General features: G+C 54.8%; 1 protein-coding gene across 2 annotated transcripts; it reads left to right on the top strand.

Annotated features, from left to right (window-relative positions):
- SIK1 (salt inducible kinase 1) lies at nt 1-24927 on the top strand. Of its 2 annotated transcripts, XM_078656396.1 has the most exons (14): nt 1-202; nt 4885-5091; nt 6459-6575; nt 13637-13700; nt 14114-14275; nt 14380-14504; nt 15249-15372; nt 15830-16056; nt 16190-16336; nt 17190-17309; nt 17605-17809; nt 19587-19862; nt 20418-20640; nt 22384-24927. In XM_078656396.1, exons 2-14 carry the CDS (start codon nt 4957-4959, stop codon nt 22733-22735), a joined length of 2277 nt encoding a protein of 758 aa, XP_078512522.1. In that variant the 5' UTR covers nt 1-202; nt 4885-4956; the 3' UTR covers nt 22736-24927. The 2 variants fall into 2 exon arrangements, with proteins under 2 accessions (XP_078512522.1, XP_078512523.1); XM_078656397.1 differs by lacking the exon at nt 1-202 and having other exon boundaries at nt 4811-5091.

Raw genomic sequence — 24927 nt, 5'->3', positions numbered from 1 at the left:
AAAGTGACGTCAATGAGGCGGCACGACCTGTCAGCGCCGAGAGGGGAAGCGACGCGAGGGCACGCGGCGAGGGGGGTTTCCAGTCAAGAGCGAGCGCGCGGAGGAGGTGCGAGACAGAGCGCGCGAGGGGAAGGCAGCGCGAGCAGGAGACCGGCGCGAGCTCTTCTTCAGTCACACACAGGCGCGAGGACACCTGCGCGAGGTACTGACTCGAAGAGGCAGCGCGAGAACTGGCGCGAGGGGGGGTGCCTGGCTGCTGGCAGCACGTGGCCACTGGAGCGAGCGGGAGCGCGAGGACGGCAGGGCTGAGAGGCGCGAGCAGAGAGCGGCGCGCGGCAGAGCGTCAACGGCCGTTGGAGGGAGAGCGGCGCGCGGCAGAGCCGTTAACGGCCGTTGGAGGGACACAGGCGCGAGGACTCTGGGAGAGAGGGCTTCAGGGTCCACGGAGGGCTTTCAAAGAGAGACTGTGGTGATGGAGGGAGACCCTGGCACCCACCTAAGTGGGAAACTCTGAGGTGGAGAGGCAGAGACTCCACAGGGGAGAGCCCCGAGTATAGAGCGGGCTCTCCTGGCGCCTCTCGGTCTCTCGGGGGGGGGGGGGGTCGCCTGCTTGACCCCTGTGGAGACGGGCACTGGCCTCGGAGAGACACATGGGGGCCATATGCGCCCCCCCCCGCCTCGGTGCCACCCACGGACACCTGGTGCCCGAGGCAGCTGGGGACAGGGGTCACCCCCCATGGGTGGTCTTTCGGCCCCTGATCCGCACATGGCAGCTTTAGGCGTGGGGGCACCCGAGGCCACCGTGCGATGCCCACACCAGCACATGGTGACCTTAAGCTCGGGGACACCTGTGATGCCCACAGCAGGGGTCTGACCAGAACATGGTGACCTTAAGCTCGGGAGCTTCATGTAGAGCCACAGAGGGGCTGGCACTGACCACTGGTGAGTCTCTGACCAGCACCTGAGGCCACCCTGTAATGGCCACAGATGGGGGTCCTACCGTCTGGGGTGCGGGCACTGACCACAACTTGGTGTCTGACCAGCACATGGTGACTTTGAGCCTGGAGGCATCATATGGTGCCACAGAGGGGGCAGGCAGTGACCGCAGGTGGGTGCCTGACCAGCACATGGTGGCGGTGGCACTGACCACAGGTGATATGGTAGCTTTATCCCTGGGGGCCCCTGGGGGCCCCTGAGGCCACCCTCGAATGCCCACAGCTGGGTGTCTGACCAGCACATGGCGGCTTTAGCCTCGGGGGCACCTGAGGCCACCCTCTAATGCCCACGGACGGGGTCTTGCCTTCTGGGGTGCGGAAACTGACCATTGGTGGGGGTGTCTGACCAGCACACGGTGACCTTGAGCCTGGCGGCATCATGTGGTGCCACTGACCCCAGGTGGGTGTTTGACCAGTACATGGAGACCTAAGGCCCGGGGCACCTGAGGGCATCAGGGTCTTGCCTCCAGAGGGGCAGCCACTGACTCCATCCAAGTAATGCACACGGTGACTCTGGCGGTGTCAGACACTTGAGACCTGCGAGGTCTGAGCCCGTGCGGGGGTGGGGTGGACCACTGCCCTTCCATCCCCTGCCCTCTAGGGACACTCATCTGGAGGGGTCCACTGCCCTTCCATTCCCTGCCCTCTAGGTGCACTCATCTGAAGGGGTGGGGTGGAGGGGTCCACTGCCCTTCCATTCCCTGCCCTCTAGGTGCACTCATCTGGAGGGGTCCACTGCCCTTCCATTCCCTGCCCTCTAGGTGCACTCATCTGGAGGGGTCCACTGCCCTTCCATTTCCTGCCCTCTAGGTACACTCATCTGGAGGGGTCCACTGCCCTTCCATTCCCTGCCCTCTAGGTGCACTCATCTGAAGGGGTGGGGTGGAGGGGTCCACTGCCCTTCCATTCCCTGCCCTCTAGGTGCACTCATCTGGAGGGGTCCACTGCCCTTCCATTCCCTGCCCTCTAGGTACACTCATCTGGAGGGGTCCACTGCCCTTCCATTTCCTGCCCTCTAGGTACACTCATCTGGAGGGGTCCACTGCCCTTCCATTCCCTGCCCTCTAGGTGCACTCATCTGAAGGGGTGGGGTGGAGGGGTCCACTGCCCTTCCATTCCCTGCCCTCTAGGTGCACTCATCTGGAGGGGTCCACTGCCCTTCCATTCCCTGCCCTCTAGGTACACTCATCTGGAGGGGTCCACTGCCCTTCCATTCCCTGCCCTCTAGGTACACTCATCTGGAGGGGTCCACTGCCCTTCCATTTCCTGCCCTCTAGGTACACTCATCTAGAGGGGTGGGATGGAGGGGTCCACTGCCCTTCCATTTCCTGCCCTCTAGGTACACTCATCTAGAGGGGTGGGATGGAGGGGTCCACTGCCCTTCCATTTCCTGCCCTCTAGGTACACTCATCTAGAGGGGTGGGATGGAGGGGTCCACTGCCCTTCCATTCCCTGCCCTCTAGGTACACTCATCTAGAGGGGTGGGATGGAGGGGTCCACTGTCCTCCCATTCCCTGCCCTCTAGGTGCAATCATCTGGTGCTGAGCGGCCGGCCCATCTCTTCTGACCCCTCACACGGGTGTGCACTTGTGGGTTTCATTTCAACCTCCCTTCGCTGTTTCTAATGAGGTACAAAAGTGCCCTTGTTTCTGCCTGCAAGAGGACGTTTCATGACGGAAACATTCTTACGAGAAGCCTGAACGATTGTGTCATTGGGCAGTGTCAGGGCCTGGAAAATCCCAGTTACATCGGTGGTGCCCTGGTAATCCGGGTGGCCCGTTTCTGGTGGCAGAGCAGGTGATGGCTGCCTAAGAGCTACTCAAGGAGGGCTCTGTACAGCACAGTGGGACACACTAACATCTTCTCGGTCTCCCCTCCTGGGGGGGGGGCATTCACACTCCCCCAGTCCCGTAAGTGCCATGGGGAGCCAGCTGTAAGAGGCACAGGTGGCCTGTGCACGTCCTTCCACTGCTGGCCACACTGACATGCCATCTGTTCCAGGGGGCATTAAAGCTCCCCAGTCCTAGGTGCAGAAGGGAGCCTGCTTCTCTCTAGGGGCAAAGAACAAGTGTCGCCCCATTGGGCAGCTGCCACGCCTGAGGTTGCCTTTGGTTTAGCTATCTTTGTGGCACTGGCTGGGTCTGTTTCTATACCCTGCTGCATGGCACTGGGCTGGTCCTCCAACCTCCATCGTTACCCGTGTGTGGCACCTGCTGGGTCTATCTCTATACCCACAGGGCTGGTCCTCCTTCCTGCCCGTTTGTGGCACCTGCTGGGTCTGTCTCTATACCCACAGGGCTGGTCCTCCTTCCTACCCGTGTGTGGCACCTGCTGGGTCTGTCTGTACCCTGCAGGGCTGGTCCTCCATCCTACCCCTGTGTGGCAGCGGCTGGATCTGTCTCTGTTCACTACAGGGCACGGGTCTAATCCTCATCCTACCCATGTGTGGCACCGGCTGGGTCTGTCTGTACCCTGCAGGGCACGGGCCTGGACCGCCCAGCCTCAACCCCTGCCTGTGTGGCATGGGTGGGTCTGCCTCCTTGGGTGGTTTCTCCCAGTGTGGCCCCACATTGCGGCCCCGCGTGTTGTTGACTTTAGGACCGGTCTCAGCAGCTTCCAGTGGTGTCGGTGGAGGCCGTCACCCGAGCAGGCGGTGGGAGGGGATGTGCGTGAGCCGCTTACGCACACACGGCCTCAGGTGTCCAGGCTGCTGACTCGGCCCTATAAAAGCATCCTTCAGAGCTCCGCCTGTGGGGCTCCCCCTAGGGCCTGCTGCGGGCAGGGCGCAGATGGCAGGAAGGACGTGCAGAGCGCTGCTGCTGCTAAATACATCCATCTGACCCTCGGGGCGGCCTGGAGCTGCGCTCCCAGGGGGGCTGCTTGTGAGTTCAAGGCCGCACCGGGCTCTTTAGCTTGAGATGCCTCGGAGTGTGCGTGAGGGTGGCGGGCGTCAGGCACGTATTCGAGTCCAGTGTAAGACGCTTCTGAGGGTAAAGGGCACATCTGGGGAGGAGTGGGCCTGAGAGGGTACAAAAGGGGGTGGTGATGGACGGAGCATTGAACCAATCAAACACACACCCAGTCAACAGATCTGGGTTTAATCCATCACCGTTCTTTAGCCCAGTCTGCCACCCCAGTTCAGACATGGCTATATGCAAATCAGTCTGACCCTGTGCCTCATGGGAACAGTCCAGCCCGAACTGCCAAGCCATGCCTTCCCTGGACCGGAAACAAGCTTCTGAGGACCGGTTTCTGGCATTACAGCCGTCTTCAGCCCGGCTTGCTTGAATCCAGTGGCAAAGTGAGCAAGGGACTCACGTCTGAACATACCCTGCCACACTTATGGCGAACAAAGTGGTACACAAGGGGGTGATGGTGGACGGAGCATCTGAACCAAACAAACACTCACACCCAGTCAACAGATCTGGGTTTAATCCATCACCGTTCTTTAGCCCAGTCTGCCACCCCAGTTCAGACATGGCCATATGCAAATCAGTCTGACCCTGTGCCTCATGGGAACAGTCCAGCCCGAACTGCCAAGCCATGCCTTCCCTGGACCGGAAACAAGCTTCCGAGGACCGGTTTCTGGCGTTTTGTACCAGTCTTAGAGGGTGGCAGGTGTATGGGCACAAGTTCGAGTGCGGTTTAAGACGCTTCTCTGAGGATAAAGGGCACATCTGAAGGAGTGGGCGGTCTTAGAGGGTGGCAGGCGTGGGGGCACGTGTTCGAGTGAGTGTAAGACGCTTCTCTGAGGATAAAGGGCACATCTAGGGCAGTGGGCAGCATCGAAGGGTGTCACTTTGTATCCTCCATTCTCTTTTCTGCCTTCTTTGGTTACTGTATGCGGCCTGTGCTTGCTCTAATCTGCTGTGGTTCTTCCTGTGCCCAGGTGCTGTTCGTGCCAGTCTGCAGCTGCATGTGTCTCTCCTGTGCCCCCCAGCAGCAGTGTCCCGTCTGAACCATGGTGGTCATGGCCGATTGCAGCGCCCCCCGCTGCAGACCCCTGCGGGTGGGCTTCTATGACATCGAGCGGACCCTGGGGAAGGGAAACTTTGCAGTGGTGAAGCTCGCCAGGCATCGAGTGACCAAGACCCAGGTGAGAGCACAGGGTCAGGTGCCCCAGGTGGGACGGGGGCGTCCTTGCTCAGTGTGTGTCACCCCCAGGTGGGACGGGGCGTCCTTGTTCAGTGTGCGTCACCCCCAGGTGGGACGGGGGCGTCCTTGTTCAGTGTGCGTCACCCCCAGGTGGGACGGGGGCGTCCTTGTTCAGTGTGTCACCCCCAGGTGGGACGGGGGCGTCCTTGTTCAGTGTGTGTCACCCCCAGGTGGGACGGGGGCGTCCTTGTTCAGTGTGTGTGAACCCCAGGTGGGACGGGGGCGTCCTTGTTCAGTGTGTGTGAACCCCAGGTGGGGCGGGGGCGTCCTTGTTCAGTGTGTGTCACCCCAGGTGGGACGGGGCGTCCTTGTTCAGTTTGTGTCATCCCAAGTGGGACGGGGCGTCCTTGTTCAGTTTGTCACCCCAGGTGGGACGGGGCGTCCTTGTTCAGTGTGTGTCACGCCCAGGTGAGAGGCCAGGGCCGGGTACCCACGCCCCAGGTGGGACAGGGCATCCTTGTTCACTTTGTGTCATTTCGTGCAGCATATCTTCAATCTGAGTCTTAAATGTGACATTCTGAGGGCAAAGTGTGTCGAATGCACCTCTCGGGATGTATGTCATCTTAACGCATGCTTTTACTACGCATGCCTTTACAACGCAGATTTTACAACGCAAGTCGTTACAACGACTTGCGTTGGGGGCACTGGATAGTGAATAGTTTAATTTACTATATCAACTCCAGTCCCCGTGGATAGTAGGGAAGGTTTTGGATAGTAAATTAAACTATTCCCTATCCTGCATCGCCCCCAGCGCAATTCGTTGTAACAACTTTCGTTGTAAAACCTGCGTTTTAAAGGTACTGCGTAGTGAAAGTTGCGTCGTAAAGGATGTTTCCCGTAAGGGTATGTCACCTATGCAGCCTCCTCAGAAGGGGTGGGTACACCGACATCCCACCACATGCCCCCCCCCCCCGAAAGACTCCACCCTGGCCAAGCATGATTGCATCAAGCAGATGACAGGCGGTGAGCTGGCGGCAATCTCACGGTGCACCGCAGGGACATCCCAGCACAGGCCAAGAGCGACCAAGCCGAGCACAAAATGGATTCCAGCCCCTGCCCCACGCCTCAGTGCCCACCCCATAGTGATGATCCGAGCTGCTGTGAGCCGTGCACTGTTCTCTGCAATCCCTTGCTTGGCATCCCTTCCTGAAGTCCCTGTGCATTGAACCAGCTGTCCCTTCACCTGCCCCATGTGTCTGATGCTTGGCAGACCCTGGCAGGCGATGTTTTGTGTCGCACATGTGGGTCTTGTGATGTCACCTCTCACTCCTCGTCTCTAAACCCAACACTCCATGTTTACATCGGCAGGTTGCCATCAAAATCATTGACAAAACCAGATTGGACCCATCGAATCTGGAGAAGATCTACAGGGAAGTCCAAATCATGAAGCTGCTGAACCACCCGCATATCATCAAGCTGTACCAGGTAAGGGCTCGCTGTGTCCTCTGGGGCTTCACCCCGTCCCTGCACCTTCTCGTGCCTTCTCTTGCGTAGCTCCTGCGGCTGCAGATTGCTTCCTGGTGCCTGTGGTGTGATAGAGGCTTGTTTCCTGGTGCCTGTGGTGTGATAGAGGCTTGAGCTGGCACTCCAGATCTTTCTACCGCTGCACCAGCTGGTACCTCCCATGGGTTCGAGCTGGGCATTCAGTCTTTCCTGGAAGACCTCGTGTGGGGCCTTTGTGTTGGGTTTAGAGCACTGGCAGTCACCAGTTGGCATCTCTCACGCTACCACTGTTAGTTTGCGTGTGTGTGTGTCATGAGCACGCTTGTGTATCAGGAGCCAGTGAGGTGTGGTGTGAGGGAAGTTGAGGATGAGTCTGGACGTTGAGGTCTGGATGGTTTGCGGTGGTCTTCTGAGTTTCTTGCTGATTCCTGCGTCAAGAGTGCACCCATAGCTCTTGCTGGTAACTAGGTCTTGTGCGAGGGTCTTTCGGGTGTTGCTCAGCAGCCATTTGAAGATTTCCAGGTTCTGACTGTGGCATGACCTGTTAATCTGGCAAGGGCTGGCAGTCCCCAGGGTTGGACCCAGGTTCAGGCGTGACTCTGGCCTGTCCCCAAGCGTGACTCTGGCCCGTCCCCAGGGGTTGCACCCAGGTTCTTCCCATGGCATGTCCCCAGGGGTTGCACCCAGGTTCTTCCCAGGGGTTGCACCCAGTTTCTTCCCCTTGGTGTGACCTTGGCCTGTCCCCAGGGGTTGCACCCAGTCTCCTCCCATGGCGTGACTCTGCCCTGTCCCCAGGGGTTGCACCCAGGTTCTTCCTCATGGCCTGCCCCCAGGGGTTGCACCCAGTTTCTTCCCCTTGGTGTGACCTTGGCCTGTCCCCAGGGGTTGCACCCAGTCTCCTCCCATGGCGTGACTCTGCCCTGTCCCCAGGGGTTGCACCCAGGTTCTTCCCCATGGCCTGCCCCCAGGGGTTGCACCCAGTTTCTTCCCCTTGGTGTGACCTTGGCCTGTCCCCAGGGGTTGCCCAGTGTCTCCTCCCATGGCGTGACTCTGCCCTGTCCCCAGGGGTTGCACCCAGGTTCTTCCCCATGGCCTGCCCCCAGGGGTTGCACCCAGGTTCTGGTGTGACTCTGGCCTGTCCCCATGTTCTGGTGTGACCCTGGCCTGTCCCAGGGGTTGCACCCAGGCTCTTCCCATGGCGTGACCTGCCCGCGGCTCCGGTGATCGCATTACAGGCCGGGCCGGTTCTCTTTAATCGTCTTTATGTGGATCCGTCTGGAGGCCTCGGTGGAAGGAACCAGGGGCCACTGAGTGCGCGTGGATTAGGGCGCTCAGCCTCCACGTGGACGAGGATCGGGGGGGGCACGTGAGGGGCCGGGCACCCTGAGTGGTGCTGGCGATGGTGTGAGCCCATGCCATGCCCAGCCCTCACGTGGACGAGGATCGGGGGGTGTGTGGGGGGAGGGGGGGTTGCACGTGAGGGGCGATGGTGTGAGCGCATGCCATGCCCCCACGTGGACGAGGATCAGGGGGCACGTGAGGGGTCGGCCTCCCTGAGAGGTGCTGGTGATGGTGTGAGCGCATGCCATGCCCGCTCGGTGCCAGGAAGGGCACGCCGGGCCTGGAGCCGCTGTGGCTGCGTCAGCGGCCGGTGGGGGCACGCACCAGGTGCTGTGTGCGTCACTGGCCGGTGGGGGCACGCACAGGGCCGGGTGCTGGTTGCGTCACCAGCTGGTGGGGGCACGCACCAGGTGCTGCCTGCGTCACCGGCCGGTGGGGGCACGCATCGGGCCCTGCCGTGGTTGGCCACATTCCTGGCATAGTTCAGGCTCCGCTTGCGCCACCCAGAGGCCGTCCCCGCAGCTGGCTGCCTTGTTGTCGCAGGTGGCAGTGCCCTTTCGGTGCCAGCCAGGGACGAGCCTTTCCAAGGCAGTAGGGGATGTCGCCTTCCTCCCCTCCGTGCCGGCCCGAGAGCTTGTTGTTTGCTATATGTGCGCAATTCTCTGATTCGGGATTTGGGAGTCTCGAGCCTTTCTTCTAAATTGCTGCGTCCAGCCTTTGATTCTGTGTCTGGCGCCTTTATCACATTCATTTCCTCCGCCTACCTTCCCGCTCCCATGTGTAGCATTGACCTCTGCGGCGCTCCCTGCGCCCTGGTTCTCGCCTAGCCCATGCGCCCCGTACACCAGCCGGCACTCCACGCCATGTCATCTTGCGTTACACCAGCCGGCACTCCACGCCATGTCATCTTATGTTACACCAGCCGGCACTCCACGCCATGTCATCTTGCGTTACACCAGCCGGCACTCCACGCCATGTCATCTTATGTTACACCAGGCGGCACTCCACGCCATGTCATCTTGCGTTACACCAGCCGGCACTCCACGCCATGTCATCTTATGTTACACCAGCCGGCACTCCACGCCATGTCATCTTATGTTACACCAGCCGGCACTCCACGCCATGTCATCTTATGTTACACCAGCCGGCACTCCACGCCATGTCATCTTGCGTTACACCAGGCGGCACTCCACACCATGTCATCTTATGTTACACCAGACAGCACTCCACGCCATGTCATCTTATGTTACACCAGGCGGCACTCCACGCCATGTCATCATACGTTACACCAGGCGGCACTCCACGCCATGTCATCTTATGTTACACCAGACAGCACGCCACACCATGTCATCATGTTACACCAGGCGGCACTCCACGCCATGTCATCTTATGTTACACCAGACAGCACTCCACGCCATGTCATCTTATGTTACACCAGGCGGCACTCCACGCCATGTCATCATACGTTACACCAGGCGGCACTCCACGCCATGTCATCTTATGTTACACCAGACAGCACGCCACACCATGTCATCATGTTACACCAGGCGGCACTCCACGCCATGTCATCTTATGTTACACCAGACAGCACTCCACGCCATGTCATCTTATGTTACACCAGGCGGCACTCCACGCCATGTCATCATACGTTACACCAGGCGGCACTCCACGCCATGTCATCTTATGTTACACCAGACAGCACGCCACACCATGTCATCATGTTACACCAGGCGGCACTCCACGCCATGTCATCATACGTTACACCAGGCGGCACTCCACGCCATGTCATCTTATGTTACACCAGACAGCACGCCACACCATGTCATCATGTTACACCAGGCGGCACTCCACGCCATGTCATCTTATGTTACACCAGACAGCACTCCACGCCATGTCATCTTATGTTACACCAGGCGGCACTCCACGCCATGTCATCATACGTTACACCAGGCGGCACTCCACGCCATGTCATCTTATGTTACACCAGACAGCACGCCACACCATGTCATCATGTTACACCAGGCGGCACTCCACGCCATGTCATCTTATGTTACACCAGACAGCTCTCCACGCCATGTCATCTTATGTTACACCAGGCGGCACTCCACGCCATGTCATCTTACGTTACACCAGGCGGCACTCCACGCCATGTCATCATATGTTAGCTGCCATTATTCCATGAGGAGGAGCAGTGGAGTACGAGTACCATATTAGAGGTACTTTCCGCAACAACGCGAAGAGTAGGCATCACTTGAGCCTGTTACCCCCTGGAGGACGCCCCCTGCGAAGTTCCACTAAGGCATCACACGAAAATACTGGGATCTACTGTGATCGAGCTCAGATAACCGCGTCGATAGAGCTACCATCTTTGATACTATTTCATTATCCTGATTGTTCAGTTTATGCCCTGACGAAATCCCCTAGGCACATTGTGGGGATGAAACGCGTTGGCTGTGCCGTTTTATGCAAATGAAAATAAAGAATATATTTAAGAAAAACGACAGAGGATCTACGTATTTTATGGACTCTTCGAGCTATTAATCTTATTGAGTGCGCCTCTCTACTCTTTTTTCTATTTGCTTTGATATACATCCTTGGCAGCGGATGGTGAGAGTAGCAGCACCACCAAATATTTTTGAAACAGGAAAAGTTGATGTGCGAAACCTTGGTCAGCTGCTGTGTGCTTTGGTTTATTGTTCATATGTTACACCAGGCAGCACTCCACGCCATGTCATCTTACGTTACAGCAGGCGGCACTCCACGCCGTGACATCATATGTTACACCAGGTGGCACTCCACAACATGTCATCATATGTTACACCAGGTGGCACTCCACAACATGTCATCATATGTTACACCAGGCGGCACTCCACGCCATGTCATCATATGTTACACCAGGCAGCACTCCACGCCATGTCATCATGTTACACCAGGCGGCACTCCACGCCATGTCATCTTACGTTACAGCAGGCGGCACTCCACGCCATGTCATCTTACGTTACACCAGGCGGCACTCCACGCCATGTCATCATACGTTACACCAGCCGGCACTCCACGCCATGTCATCTTATGTTACACCAGCCGGCACTCCACGCCATGTCATCTTGCGTTACACCAGCCGGCACTCCACGCCATGTCATCTTATGTTACACCAGGCGGCACTCCACGCCATGTCATCTTGCGTTACACCAGCCGGCACTCCACGCCATGTCATCTTATGTTACACCAGCCGGCACTCCACGCCATGTCATCTTATGTTACACCAGCCGGCACTCCACGCCATGTCATCTTATGTTACACCAGCCGGCACTCCACGCCATGTCATCATACGTTACACCAGACAGCACTCCACGCCATGTCATCTTATGTTACACCAGCCGGCACTCCACGCCATGTCATCTTATGTTACACCAGACAGCACTCCACGCCATGTCATCATACGTTACACCAGGCGGCACTCCACGCCATGTCATCATACGTTACACCAGGCGGCACTCCACGCCATGTCATCTTATGTTACACCAGACAGCACGCCACACCATGTCATCATGTTACACCAGGCGGCACTCCACGCCATGTCATCTTATGTTACACCAGACAGCACTCCACGCCATGTCATCTTATGTTACACCAGGCGGCACTCCACGCCATGTCATCATACGTTACACCAGGCGGCACTCCACGCCATGTCATCTTATGTTACACCAGACAGCACGCCACACCATGTCATCATGTTACACCAGGCGGCACTCCACGCCATGTCATCTTATGTTACACCAGACAGCACTCCACGCCATGTCATCTTATGTTACACCAGGCGGCACTCCACGCCATGTCATCATACGTTACACCAGGCGGCACTCCACGCCATGTCATCTTATGTTACACCAGACAGCACGCCACACCATGTCATCATGTTACACCAGGCGGCACTCCACGCCATGTCATCTTATGTTACACCAGACAGCACTCCACGCCATGTCATCTTATGTTACACCAGGCGGCACTCCACGCCATGTCATCATACGTTACACCAGGCGGCACTCCACGCCATGTCATCTTATGTTACACCAGACAGCACGCCACACCATGTCATCATGTTACACCAGGCGGCACTCCACGCCATGTCATCTTATGTTACACCAGACAGCTCTCCACGCCATGTCATCTTATGTTACACCAGGCGGCACTCCACGCCATGTCATCTTACGTTACACCAGGCGGCACTCCACGCCATGTCATCATATGTTACACCAGGCAGCACTCCACGCCATGTCATCTTACGTTACAGCAGGCGGCACTCCACGCCGTGACATCATATGTTACACCAGGTGGCACTCCACAACATGTCATCATATGTTACACCAGGTGGCACTCCACAACATGTCATCATATGTTACACCAGGTGGCACTCAACGCCATGTCATCTTATGTTACAGCAGACAGCACTCCACGCCATGTCATCTTACGTTACACCAGGTGGCACTCCACGCCATGTCATCTTACGTTACACCAGGTGGCACTCCACGCCATGTCATCATATGTTACACCAGGCGGCACTCCACGCCATGTCATCATATGTTACACCAGGCGGCACTCCACGCCATGTCATCTTACATTACACCAGACAGCTCTCCACGCCATGTCATCTTACGTTACACCAGACATCACTCCATGCCATGTCATCTTACATTACACCAGACAGCACTCCACACCATGTCATCATGTTACACCAGGCGATACTCCACGCCATGTCATCATACGTTACACCAGGCGGCACTCCACGCCATGTCATCTTACGTTACAGCAGGCGGCACTCCACGCCATATCATCTTGCGTTACACCAGGCAGCACTCCGCACCATGTCATCTTACATTACACCAGACAGCACTCCACACCATGTCATCTTACATTACACCAGACAGCACTCCACACCATGTCATCATGTTACACCAGGCGGCACGCCACGCCATGTCATCATATGTTACACCAGACAGCTCTCCACGCCATGTCATCATGTGTTACACCAGACAGCACTCCACGCCATGTCATCTTGCGTTACACCAGACAGCTCTCCACGCCATGTCATCACATGTTACACCAGACAGCTCTCCACGCCATGTCATCTTATGTTACACCGGGCGGCACTCCACGCCATGTCATCTTACGTTACAGCAGGCGGCACTCCACGACATGTCATCTTACATTACACCAGATAGCTCTCCACGCCATGTCATCTTACGTTACACCAGACATCACTCCACGCCATGTCATCATATGTTACACCAGGCGGCACTCCACGCCATGTCATCATATGTTACACCAGGCAGCACTCCACGCCATGTCTTCATATGTTACACCAGCTGGCACTCCACGCCATGTCATCTTACATTACACCAGACAGCACTCCACACCATGTCATCATGTTACACCAGGCGGTACTCCACGCCATGTCATCATACGTTACAGCAGGCGGCACTCCACGCCATGTCATGTCATCTTATGTTACACCAGACTGCACTCCACGCCATGTCATCTTGCGTTACACCAGCCGGCACTCCACGCCATGTCATCTTGCGTTACACCAGGCAGCACTCCACGCCATGTCCTCATACGTTTTAGCTGTTTAATTTAGCTGTGCTGTGTTAGGTCCACTTCCGTCTGTGTGCTGACCAGATCTCTTCTGCGTTGTTTTGTTTTAGGTGATGGAAACCAAAGACATGCTCTACATTGTGACAGAGTTTGCAAAGAATGGAGAAATGTTTGGTAAGTTTTTATTTTTCGTGAGCAAAACTGTTTGAATTATACCTTGCAGCCCCACATCATGGAATGATGGGCCCCTTCCCCCAGATCGTCACTATAGCGCCTGCACCTCCTTTTCCTACTTAAGGTGCTAGAACCTTCCCCCATACTTGGTCAGATTTGAAACCCTGCTACCTGCAGCACTGCCTCCCACGTGACATTTATGCCTCTTCTGCTCCCTGAAATGAGGTCCTGCGACCTTATTCCTCCTCCATTCAGAGGTGATCATATAACAACCCCCACCCCTGAGATGATAGCCCCCACCCAGAGCAGGGCAGCGCCTGTAATCCGATGTCCGGTGTGGGGCGCGTCTGCATTGCGCCGCTGCTGCTTCTTCGACAGTTTGTGCAACCTGCTTGCTTTCTCTCTGCCTGCAGATTACCTGACGACCAACGGGCACCTGAGTGAGAGCGAAGCACGGACCAAGTTCAGCCAGATCCTGTCTGCAGTGGAGTACTGTCACTGCCGTCACATCGTGCACCGGGACCTCAAAACGGAGAACCTGCTGCTGGACGCCAACATGAACATCAAGATAGCTGGTGAGCCCCTCTTCTGCTTGGGGTTGGTGACCCTCTTGGGGTGGGTGATGGTGAAGGGACACACAAGTACACGCAGAGAACTCATTGTTCTTTATTCCCAACAGACTTTGGATTTGGAAACTTCTACAAGTCCGGTGAACCTCTCTCGACGTGGTGCGGAAGCCCTCCTTATGCTGCTCCGGAGGTCTTTGAGGGCAAGGAGTACGAGGGACCCCATCTTGATATTTGGGTAAGCCAGGCGGTGATTGCCCCCTGCTTTGCTTGGCATATTCAGTCTCCCTCTCCACCCTGTGGCCTGAGGTCTTCTCCATCCCCCTTGTAAATGTAAATGTAGTAGTACTTGTATAGCGCCCGAATCGACCCCCGAAGGGGTATCTCAGGCGCTTGTACGCATACCGCTGTGGAACCCTTCCTGGCTTTTCCCTGTGATGTGCCCACTCCGGGGTACCCCCAAGGTGAAGCCAGGCATCCTAGCGTTGTTGGGGCCGTTGTGGAGATTAAGCAAGCTATTGCCCAGAGGTGCAGAGTGGGGCTCATGATTAGACTAGGCACCGAGGCGAGAATTATCAGGTCCGCGGAAATTGAGCCCAAGACCCGCCGAGGCGGGAATTGAACCCTGGTCCCGGGCTAGACCTCTGCATCAGGGTCTGCCGCTCTAACCATTGAGCCACACTTCTCCACAGGTGTGTGCCATCCTTTGGATCCCTCCTAGGTAGCCAGAGTCCCTCCCTCAGAGCTTTGCTAGCCAGTGCATCTCAGGCCACTGCTGTTGGCATCCACTAGCCACCCTTCATTGCATTGTCTGTACATACCATTGGTGATGGTCTGAAGGGTCCCCTGCCTTTGGCCCTTGCTGGCACTCAGCACGCCCTTCCAGGCCCCTCTTCAGGCTTTGAATGCGACCGCCCAGCATTGTTTGGAGCTAGCGTTTTGACAGAAGATGTTTCTAACGCTCGTGCTCTTTTCCTTTCAGAGTCTAGGGGTTGTGCTCTATGTTCTTGTCTGCGGCTCGTTCCCTTTCGATGGACCAAACTTACCAACTCTGCGGCAGCGCGTACTGGAGGGCAGGTTCCGCATCCCGTACTTCATGTCGCAAGGTATGTTCTAGGACTCGACCAGGACTGCGTTGCGTGTCCCACCCAAGGGGTGGATTTATCCCTGTGTTCACAGTACTGACTCCGAGGCATGTTGGGGGGGCTCATCCAGACCGGGTGCATGCACCCCTTCTGTTGTAGTACTGCAACGCCCAAATCCTGTAAAGGTCTGATCTGCTGATTCTACTCCTGCACATCAGTTCATATCTCTCGCACAGCTGGCTAGTCCTACAAGTCCGGTGTGAGAGTGAAGCATGCTTCTTCTCCATTAAATCACCAAATGATCCCCTTCCTGCCCACCAGAAAACCCACACAAACCCCTCAATCCATCCCTGCTGGGCTCAGGTGACGATTTTGTAGTGGTTTCTAGTTCTAAACATTGTCAGTAAGAGACTTCGCTCTTCCTGCTTTTAGTATGTTGGCCCTCAATGTGTCTTTTCTTCTCTGTGTAAACTCTTAGATTGCGAGTCGCTGATCCGTCGGATGCTGGTGGTGGATCCCACCAAACGCCTCACCATCAGCCAGATCAAGCAGCACAAGTGGATGCAGGCGGATCCCTCTCTCCAGCTGTCGCAGCCCCCCCTGTCCCTTCCCCTGCAGGACTACAACTCAAACCTGGGAGACTACAGCGAGCAGGTCTTGGGCATCATGAACACACTGGGCATCAACCGGCAGAGGACCGTGGAGGTGAGTGTGGCTAGGGGGTCTTGATGCCAAGCGTGTATGCTTCTGCCCACTTCTCCCTGTTTGCTTGTCTGTAGACCTCACTTCTGTTAGGGATTCTCTTGTGTTGCTGATGAATTGTATCTTTCCTCCTCAGTCTCTACAGAATTCAAGCTATAATCATTTTGCGGCCATTTACTATCTGCTGCTGGAGCGTCTAAAAGAATACAAGTCTGCTGTTCCTTCAGCTCTACCTGCAGCCAGCCAACAACCGCGACTGAAAACTCTGGAGCTCTGCATGGAGGTGAGTGGCGGCCTGCCTCGGCCACCCGAGAATTGAATATCCTAAAACCCCCAATGCTGTGCCTGCCCTGTCTGATCACTTAAATGCTTGCCTCTTTCTGGAGGGAGTTGTTTCTGAAACGTCCTGCTTCAGTGGTCTGCATGCTTCCCTGGGAATCCTTGACTTAACCCAGAGTCGCGAGCTTAGATTTGGTTGAATATCCACGAGCTTGTGTAGAATTTAGCACTGTGTCTTTACATCTGAAAAGGATTTAAATGTTAAAACATACCAGAGGGAAGCAACTTTTTCTGCCTTATGGCTTAATTTGTAAAAGACTAAGTGCCAGGTCCCTCAACAGGAGGCCATTGCAGCTTGCACCGCCCCGTGTCCCTTCCAGTGCTGCCAATGATAGTACCGAACCATCTCACTCCTACAAGTGTGACAATTCAGACTATACCATGCCTCCAAGGTATAAGAATGGCTTGGGCGGCAGGGAATATTGTTTGATTTGTAGTTTTTTCCGGTCATCTCTAATTTAGCCAGACGGCACCACCTTGTGGCAGACTGTCATAAACGCCAGTGCTGACAATTATGTGTCGGTGACAAGCACCGGAAACCACCGGCTCAAATTAAGCACTGGTTAGATATGTGCAGCGTAGCAATATGAATCCTATTAAAGGGCATATGACTGACAATGCCCCAGTGCCAGTAGGATAAAAAGAAGAAAAACATTTTGCAGGGTATAGTGATTCTTTAGGCAAACTATGGGCGAAAACCTGAACTTCTACTTCAAGAGCCTGGGAAACTGCCATACCCTGAGCTCTTTTGTCACCGGAAACCCTGCCTGATCTCTAAAACTTTCTTTTATTTGCAGCTTCCTCAGGACAGTGCTGTGTGCGACTCGTTGCAGTCCTCTCTCTTGTATCCGCAGCCTGCGAGCCTGGCGCAGCCCTCGTTCCAGTCAGACATGGAGTGTGACTTGAGCACCCTGCAGGTATGTGTGCGCACCGTGAAGTACCCAGGCTTGATGGACAATTGGAGAGAGCTGTGTGTTTTCTAGGGGCCTGTGCTGTGTCTGTGGGGTCCTGTTTGCGTGGGTGAGTTTTCTGCCTATGGGTCCTCCCACAGTGTGCGTGCCCCAGTCTGCGGGGGTCCTCTGTGTGTGAGTGAGGTGTTTCTGCCTGTGGGTGCTCCCTCGATGCTCCTGTAGCGGGTTTGTGGCGTCCTGTTTGTGGTGTTTGCCGGACTCTGCTGTAACTTATACATATTTTTTAAATTTTTATTTCCAGCCCCTGTTCTTTCCCACTGATGCAAACCTCAATGGTTTCTTCAAGAATTGCTCCCTCTCTCCCGGCATTGCACACGACACCAGTATCGGCGACGAGGCGAGGCAGGAGCGGGAACTGGAAGACGAGCTCGCCACTTCCTGCAGTGGGAGCAGGAGGCACACGCTGGCGGAAGTCATGTCTCGCTTTCACCAGTGCACACCGCCATGTAAGTCCTGGCCGCTCGAGGTTTCCTCTCCAGTGATGCACACTTGTGGGCTGCCTGGCCCTCTTCTTAAATGGGTGGCTATGGGGCTAAAGAATGCAAGCACTGCACCAGTTGTGGGGGGACATGGGGTTTCATGGTTGCCCCAGCGCGCGCACTCCATATCCTACGTCAGCCATTCTTCCCTGGCCAGAGACCGAGATGGCAGGCCCTCGCCCATCGGTGAGTTGGTGCCTGTTTTCACATGGGTTCTTGCTAGGAGGAGGGGAGTATTGGCTCGGCTCGCCCATCGGTGAGTTGGTGCCTGTTTTCATGTGGTTTCTTCCTTGAAGGAGGGGGTGGGGGTTATTGGCTAGGCTTGCCCAACGGTGAGTTGGTACCTGTTTTCACGTGGGTTCTTGCTGAGAGGAGGGGGTTATTGGCTAGGCTTGCCCAACGATGAGTTGGTACCTGTTTTCACATGGGTTCTTGCTGGGAGGAGGGGAGCATTGGCTCGGCTCGCCCAACGGTGAGTTGGTACCTGTTTTCACATGGGTTCTTGCTGGGAGGAGGTGAGTATTGGCTAGGCTCGCCCATCGGTGAGTTGGTGCCTGTTTTCACATGGGTTCTTGCTGGGAGGAGGGGAGTATTGGCTAGGCTCGCCCATCGGTGAGTTGGTACCTGTTTTCACAGGAGTTCTTGCTGGGAGGAGGGGAGTATTGGCTCGGCTCGCCCATCGGTGAGTTGGTGCCTGTTTTCACATGGGTTCTTGCTGGGAGGAGGGGAGTATTGGCTCGGCTCGCCCAGCGGTGAGTTGGTGCCTGTTTTCACAGGAGTTCTTGCTGGGAGGAGGGGAGTATTGGCTCGGCTCGCCCATCGGTGAGTTGGTACCTGTTTTCACATGGGTTCTTGCTGGGAGGAGGGGAGTATTGGCTAGGCTCGCCCATCGGTGAGTTGGTACCTGTTTTCACATGGGTTCTTGCTGGGAGGAGGGGAGTATTGGCTAGGCTCGCCCATCGGTGAGTTGGTACCTGTTTTCACATGGGTTCTTGCTGGGAGGAGGGGGTTATTGGCTAGGCTCGCCCAACGGTGAGTTGGTACCTGTTTTCACATGGGTTCTTGCTGGGAGGAGGTGAGTATTGGCTAGGCTCGCCCATCGGTGAGTTGGTGCCTGTTTTCACATGGGTTCTTGCTGGGAGGAGGGGAGTATTGGCTAGGCTCGCCCATCGGTGAGTTGGTACCTGTTTTCACATGGGTTCTTGCTGGGAGGAGGGGAGCATTGGCTCGGCTCGCCCAACGGTGAGTTGGTACCTGTTTTCACATGGGTTCTTGCTGGGAGGAGGGGAGTATTGGCTAGGCTCGCCCATCGGTGAGTTGGTGCCTGTTTTCACATGGGTTCTTGCTGGGAGGAGGGGAGTATTGGCTCGGCTCGCCCAGCGGTGAGTTGGTGCCTGTTTTCACAGGAGTTCTTGCTGGGAGGAGGGGAGTATTGGCTAGGCTCGCCCATCGGTGAGTTGGTACCTGTTTTCACATGGGTTCTTGCTGGGAGGAGGGGAGTATTGGCTAGGCTCGCCCATCGGTGAGTTGGTACCTGTTTTCACATGGGTTCTTGCTGGGAGGAGGGGAGTATTGGCTAGGCTCGCCCATCGGTGAGTTGGTACCTGTTTTCACATGGGTTCTTGCTGGGAGATGGGGAGTATTGGCTAGGCTTGTTATTGTAACGTTAACTGCCAGCGGCTGCTTCTCAGACTGCCCTGTGTTCTGTTTCTGGGAGTCACCTGGGATGTCCTCTTTTTCCCAGGCATCATCGTTTCCTCCTCTGGGAGCCAGGCTGACGACGTACGTTTGGATGGCTGCCTTGGCACCTCCTCCAACGGAGGCTCGTTGTCAGCTGGTGTCTGCCTGGCAGAGCAGGTGTGCATTGCCAACCAGGCCACGGCTAGGATGACCACGCCGTTCCTGAATGCCCAGTCCGCCACACCGGCCTTCCAGGCTCAGGGCTGCCTGAGTGGGAACTCTCTGCTCCCGGTCACCTTCCAGGAAGGAAGACGGGCTTCCGATACCTCGCTAACACAAGGTAGGTGATGGGCTTTTGCCACTGCTTAGTTGGGTTTTGGGGGGCTTACAGTGCTCTTCTCCTGTTGCAATCTAGACCTGCACCCTCAGCCAGCTGAACTTAGGTGCTGTGATAGGTGGTGGCCTTTGAGGTGATTGCGCGGTTGTCGAAGGGCATAATCCGCACGAGATTTTGCCTTTTGCCCCTATGTGTGAACTGTCTCTGGTTCAGTACAGGGGCTCTTTGCAAGCGGCTGCTACATGATGTCATGTCTGTACTGCTGCTTTTTTGGCATGGCTGTAAAGTGAGATTTCTATGGCTGAAGCTTCTTTGTGCATAGCCTGGTGTGATTTGATGCACAGGGACGCCTTTCGTGGCGCCCACAGGCTGGTAGCACAGCATGCTCATTTCTTTCCTTGACTATATGTTCACTCCCTCACGTGCCTTTGAAAGCTGGTTTTCCCCTAATTCATTGTTTGCCATCATGTGACTTTTCAGAGGGCTTTACAGGTTTTGTTTTTTTGTGTTCACCCAAGGGTCTCCAAATTCTAAAACTGTCCTGTTTTTGCTCCACAGGATTGAAAGCTTTTCGGCAGCAGATACGCAAAAATGCTCGAGCCAAGGGCTGCCTGGGTCTGAACAAAATCAAAGGATTTGCTCGCCACATGTGCCAGTCGCCCTCTGCTCGGGCAGCACGCACCGGCCCACTGCAGCATCCCGTGCAGAGCTCCTGCATGTACGGCGCAGGGATTGGGCGAGAGAGCCGGGGCCTGCTGGAGGACGTGCTGCATCAGCAGAGGTGAGTGGAGTGCACTCTCCCCTGTACCAGCCTTAATGGCCCAGTGCAAGAGCCGGGGTAACACATGGGCACTTGGTGCCATGCTTTTGAAAGAGACTGGGTTTGAGTTGAGAGAACAGGAAGAAGTGGCGCTCTAAGCGGTGTGATCTCTTGATGGTGCTATTCGTGCAGTAGGCACGCGGGACAATGCAGGACAGGGGAACACAAACCCAGAGGGAGAAACCACCCCTGTAACGGTATAGGAAGGCCTAAACCGAAATAGAAGAACAACAGATCCTGTGCACACGCTGATGAAATCGGTGGTCCTGCAGTCAGGACGCAAAATTACAAGATAATGGAAAATACGTGAAAGGTTCAAAAGAATAGACACAAAGTTCATGTAGGTGAAGATGTTTTTTATAAGTCAATTGTTGGTCAGTACAGAAAATAATAGCCAGCCTTCATGTGTTTCGTCACACCGTGAAGGAGATGTGACTCATCAGGGCTGATAGGCTAATACGGTTGGCAGGGTCGTGGTGGAGACTGCCAAATCTGTAGTGTGCCACGTGTTAAAACGAGGGATGTGACCTAGGCACCTCGTGCCTCAAAAGGGAGCGAAAGTGGTGGGTGGGTACATCCACAGCTTTCCGAGGTAGCCTAGGGCAGAAAATAAAGGAGAACGCAACGGGTCCGTGCATCCAGCTAAAGATGTCCGGATAATGGAGCCCTAGGCTACCTCGGAAAGCTGTGGACGTACCCACCCACCTCTTCGCTCCCTTTTGAGGCACAGGGTGCCTAGGTCTCATCCCTCGTTTTACCACGTGGCCGACTACAGATTTGGCAGTCGCCACCACGACCCTGCCAACCCTATTATAAAAAACATCTTCATCTACATGAATCTTTGTGTCTAATCTTTTGAACCTTTCACGTATTTTCCATTATCTTGTAATTTTGCGTCCTGACTGCAGGACCGCCGATTTCATCAGCGTGTGCACAGGATCTGTTCTACTTGGTGTCATGCTGACTGGACAGCTTTGAGTAGTGCCTGGGAGAGAGGCTTCGTGTAGGGGATCCACAAACTACTGGGCAAGTGTGGCACTGCAGATGCTTCTAGGACTGGAATCATCAAACTTGGCTCCATTGCCAGGGGAAGGCTGTGGCAAAATGTCTTCATCGTGGGTACCAGCCCTGCTGCTGGCCTCTGACAGACCAGTGTGAGAGGGTGCCTCAGTGGGCTCTGTTAGTGTGTGCTTAGGAAGGGTGATTTGCGAACAGTCTGAAGGAAGGGGCTTTAGCATGTCTTCCAAGCATGGGGTGGGAGGTGCGTGCCTGAGGTCTGAAGATGACCTTAGCACTACTCTGAAAATTACAGCTCCTAGTGAGGCTCTGGCTTGGGAAGGGCGATTGGAGAACAGTCTGAGGGAGGAAGCTTCATCTCTTCCTAGCACATCAGTGTGTGTCTTTCTGTCTCCCCGTCAGTCTCCCCCTGAGGTCTGGAGGTGGCCTTAGCGCTGCTCCTCATGAGCCTCGCCTCTGCTCCTCAGGCTCTGTGGGGTCTGTTGGTGTGTACATTTGTGGCTCTGACACAGAAGCTTGAAGTAGGGTGTGAGCTCCTGGGAGAAGATCTAGAGGAAGGATATGTGGCCAAGAATGGAAGGTAGAAGGGTTATTGAAATGTAGAGGTTTTAGTTGAACTGTGTAATGTTTTCAGAGCGGTTACATCACATGTTACACTGACTCTCTCTCCCTTACTGTCTCCTGTAGAATGCTCCAGCTGCAGCTCCAGCCTGCACACCTGCCCCCTGCGCACAGCCTGTCACCAACGACTGAAAGCACCAGCCCATCCAGCACCGCCTCCATTGTGCTCTCTGCGCTACAGCCGGAGATCTCTGTGGTGGAGAAGGCTCAGGTCTGCAATGTGTCTGTGTCTTCAGCAGCCCGCCTCCTGGATTCCCAGATCTACGTCAGTGGTGGCAGTCCCATTCCCTGCTTCCCCCAACTGCCCCATTTCACCTTCCTGACTCCTCAGTACCAGCCCATGGGCCTGCTGCCGGCAGACTGCGAGATGGAGGACCTCAGCTCCCTGCAGGCAGGGACATTTGTGCTGGTGAAGTAGCAAGACTAGCTCTAGGGCCTTTCCTGAGACTTGAAGGAATCTGCACCATATAGAATCCAGGGCCTGGAGTTCCAGAGTCTAGCAATAAAACAGACGATGAGGAGCCCTAGGGCCCAACCAAAACCAGCAATATTCTTGGTAGGCATTGCCTACTTCTTGCACTGAAGGCCGACGCAAGCCTCTGAACTCAAAGGAATGGTTGGACAGTACCACCCAGCACAATGGCACAGGCAGCATGCTGTCACCACATAGAGCCACTTTTCCTTTGCACCTTCTTGTGACTCCGAAGATTACCTCTCAAACCGCCAGCGTATTTATGGAGCGCGAGAACACCAAAGTGATGTATCCAGCCCTCTAGGTTGGGTCTTCACTTGTCTAGCACAATAACCTTACTACCTGTTAACCCTTCCACCCTTCTATGGCAAGTGCCCAGTCTGAAGGTCAACGTGTGCATTGTGGAGGGCGAGCATTGACTGAGGAACGCCTGCAGATATGGAGTATTCTCTGCTCTGAAGAGTACAGTTGATGGAACCTTTTATCTGCATCTCTGATGGGCATTCAGAGGTAGTTGAACCAAAATCAGCACAATGGGTAGATTAGATGACCTCATCAGTATACACAATACCCTTAGTTACCCAGCGCACTCTCAGTTCCCACCCGGGGCCAGGCCGCTCTGCGGGATTGATGCAGCCAGCTTTGCCATCATTCCAGGACTGGCGGTGCCTGTGCCCTAGGAAGGGGCAGAGAGATTGCATATGATGCACTTTACAAATTTTTAATGCTGCTTTTGTGTGTGTGTTTTTATTGTTTTTTTTGTTTTGAAGAACATTTCAGGTCAGGATCCAAAGTTACCTGATAAATATTTGGGGAAAAGGGGTGGATCCTGTATACTTGGAGGTTTTTTGTAACCATGCTGGAACAAATTGAATAGCTGTGAGTTATGTCATCTCGTATTAGGATGAGCATTAGTACATTGAAGTGGAGCCTCTTTAAAATAAACCCTTTGCCCTCCCACATTACCAAAGAACCTCTCACCCCCATTTCAGCAGCCTGTTCTTATAGTAGCACACAGCGTAAGGCAATAACTTCTGGTATAATCTTTCTCCTACCATCAGCCGTCATGTCATGTCGATTTAGTGCTAGCTAGGCTGATTTGGCACTTGCGATCAACATTGCCTGTGCAGAGGAGAAGTGTTTAATTTCCATGTAGCCTGCCCCTAAGTTTAGTTGACAAGCTCTGGAGGGTTGGGTGTAGGGAGAAGAGTAGGCTGTTCTGTTCTCTGTTCAGGAAGACTTGGTTATGTCCACAAGCATGTCAGACTATGGCCTTCTGTTCCTTGGCACGGCTGAAGCTTCAGGGAACCCTAAAAACCCTGCTACCTCAGTTGACCTGTAGACTGAAGTAAAGTGTTGAGGGGAGAACTCACTGCGAGCCGTAGCCCCCCCTAGCCTGTGATCATTGTCAGTGAAAGCCATCTGAGGAGCCACAGGTACTATTTTGAAAAGTTGTCCGCTGTGTGGATACTTTCTCCCCGCAGTCAATAGACTGTTTCTGGCTGACGTGGACATTCAGTACTTTGCTTAAAATAGAACAACTGTGGTCTGGGAGCATAGCTGGTGAAGTCTGGTGCTGACCGCTCTTGGCATCCTGTGACTCTCCGTTTCTACTTTGGATGAACTTGAAATCTTTAGCTATTTAGGTCCCTTTTCACAGGACTGAAGGCCAACCTCCTGTGTTCAGAAAGATGCACGTGTCCTGGTAATCACAGGTGACACATTAGTGTTGGCAAGACAGAGAATAGTGACCCTTGTTTTCTGTTGTAGTTCTAACAGGCCAGCCTCTCCTCCCCTCTGTTCTCCACAGCCTAGAAGAAGCACCATGGGCTGTTAGTATTTTACAGTATGGGAGGCTTATATTTGGAATGACCCACCCCCCCACATGAATTGTTTCGTCTGGATATGTTCTTTGAGCTGCTTTCATTCAGACTGCTGAGCAGTCTTGGAATATATAAGAGTAGGCACTACAGGATCTCTCATCCAGATGTAAGTTTTTTTTATTTGTTTTTTGTTTTTTACGACGAACTGTACTGATAACTTGTATTTCTTATGTTTCAATGAGAAATGTCTATAAAAAATATGAAATGGTTGATGTCTATTTAATATTTAAATAAACAAATGTTTAAGCCATGAAA

The sequence above is a fragment of the Lissotriton helveticus genome, chromosome 8 (assembly GCF_964261635.1).
Source record: "Lissotriton helveticus chromosome 8, aLisHel1.1, whole genome shotgun sequence".
NCBI classification, from domain to species: Eukaryota; Metazoa; Chordata; class Amphibia; order Caudata; family Salamandridae; genus Lissotriton; species Lissotriton helveticus.
The sequence above is the reverse complement of the archived record's forward strand: the minus strand, read 5'-3'. Positions and strand labels throughout refer to the sequence as shown.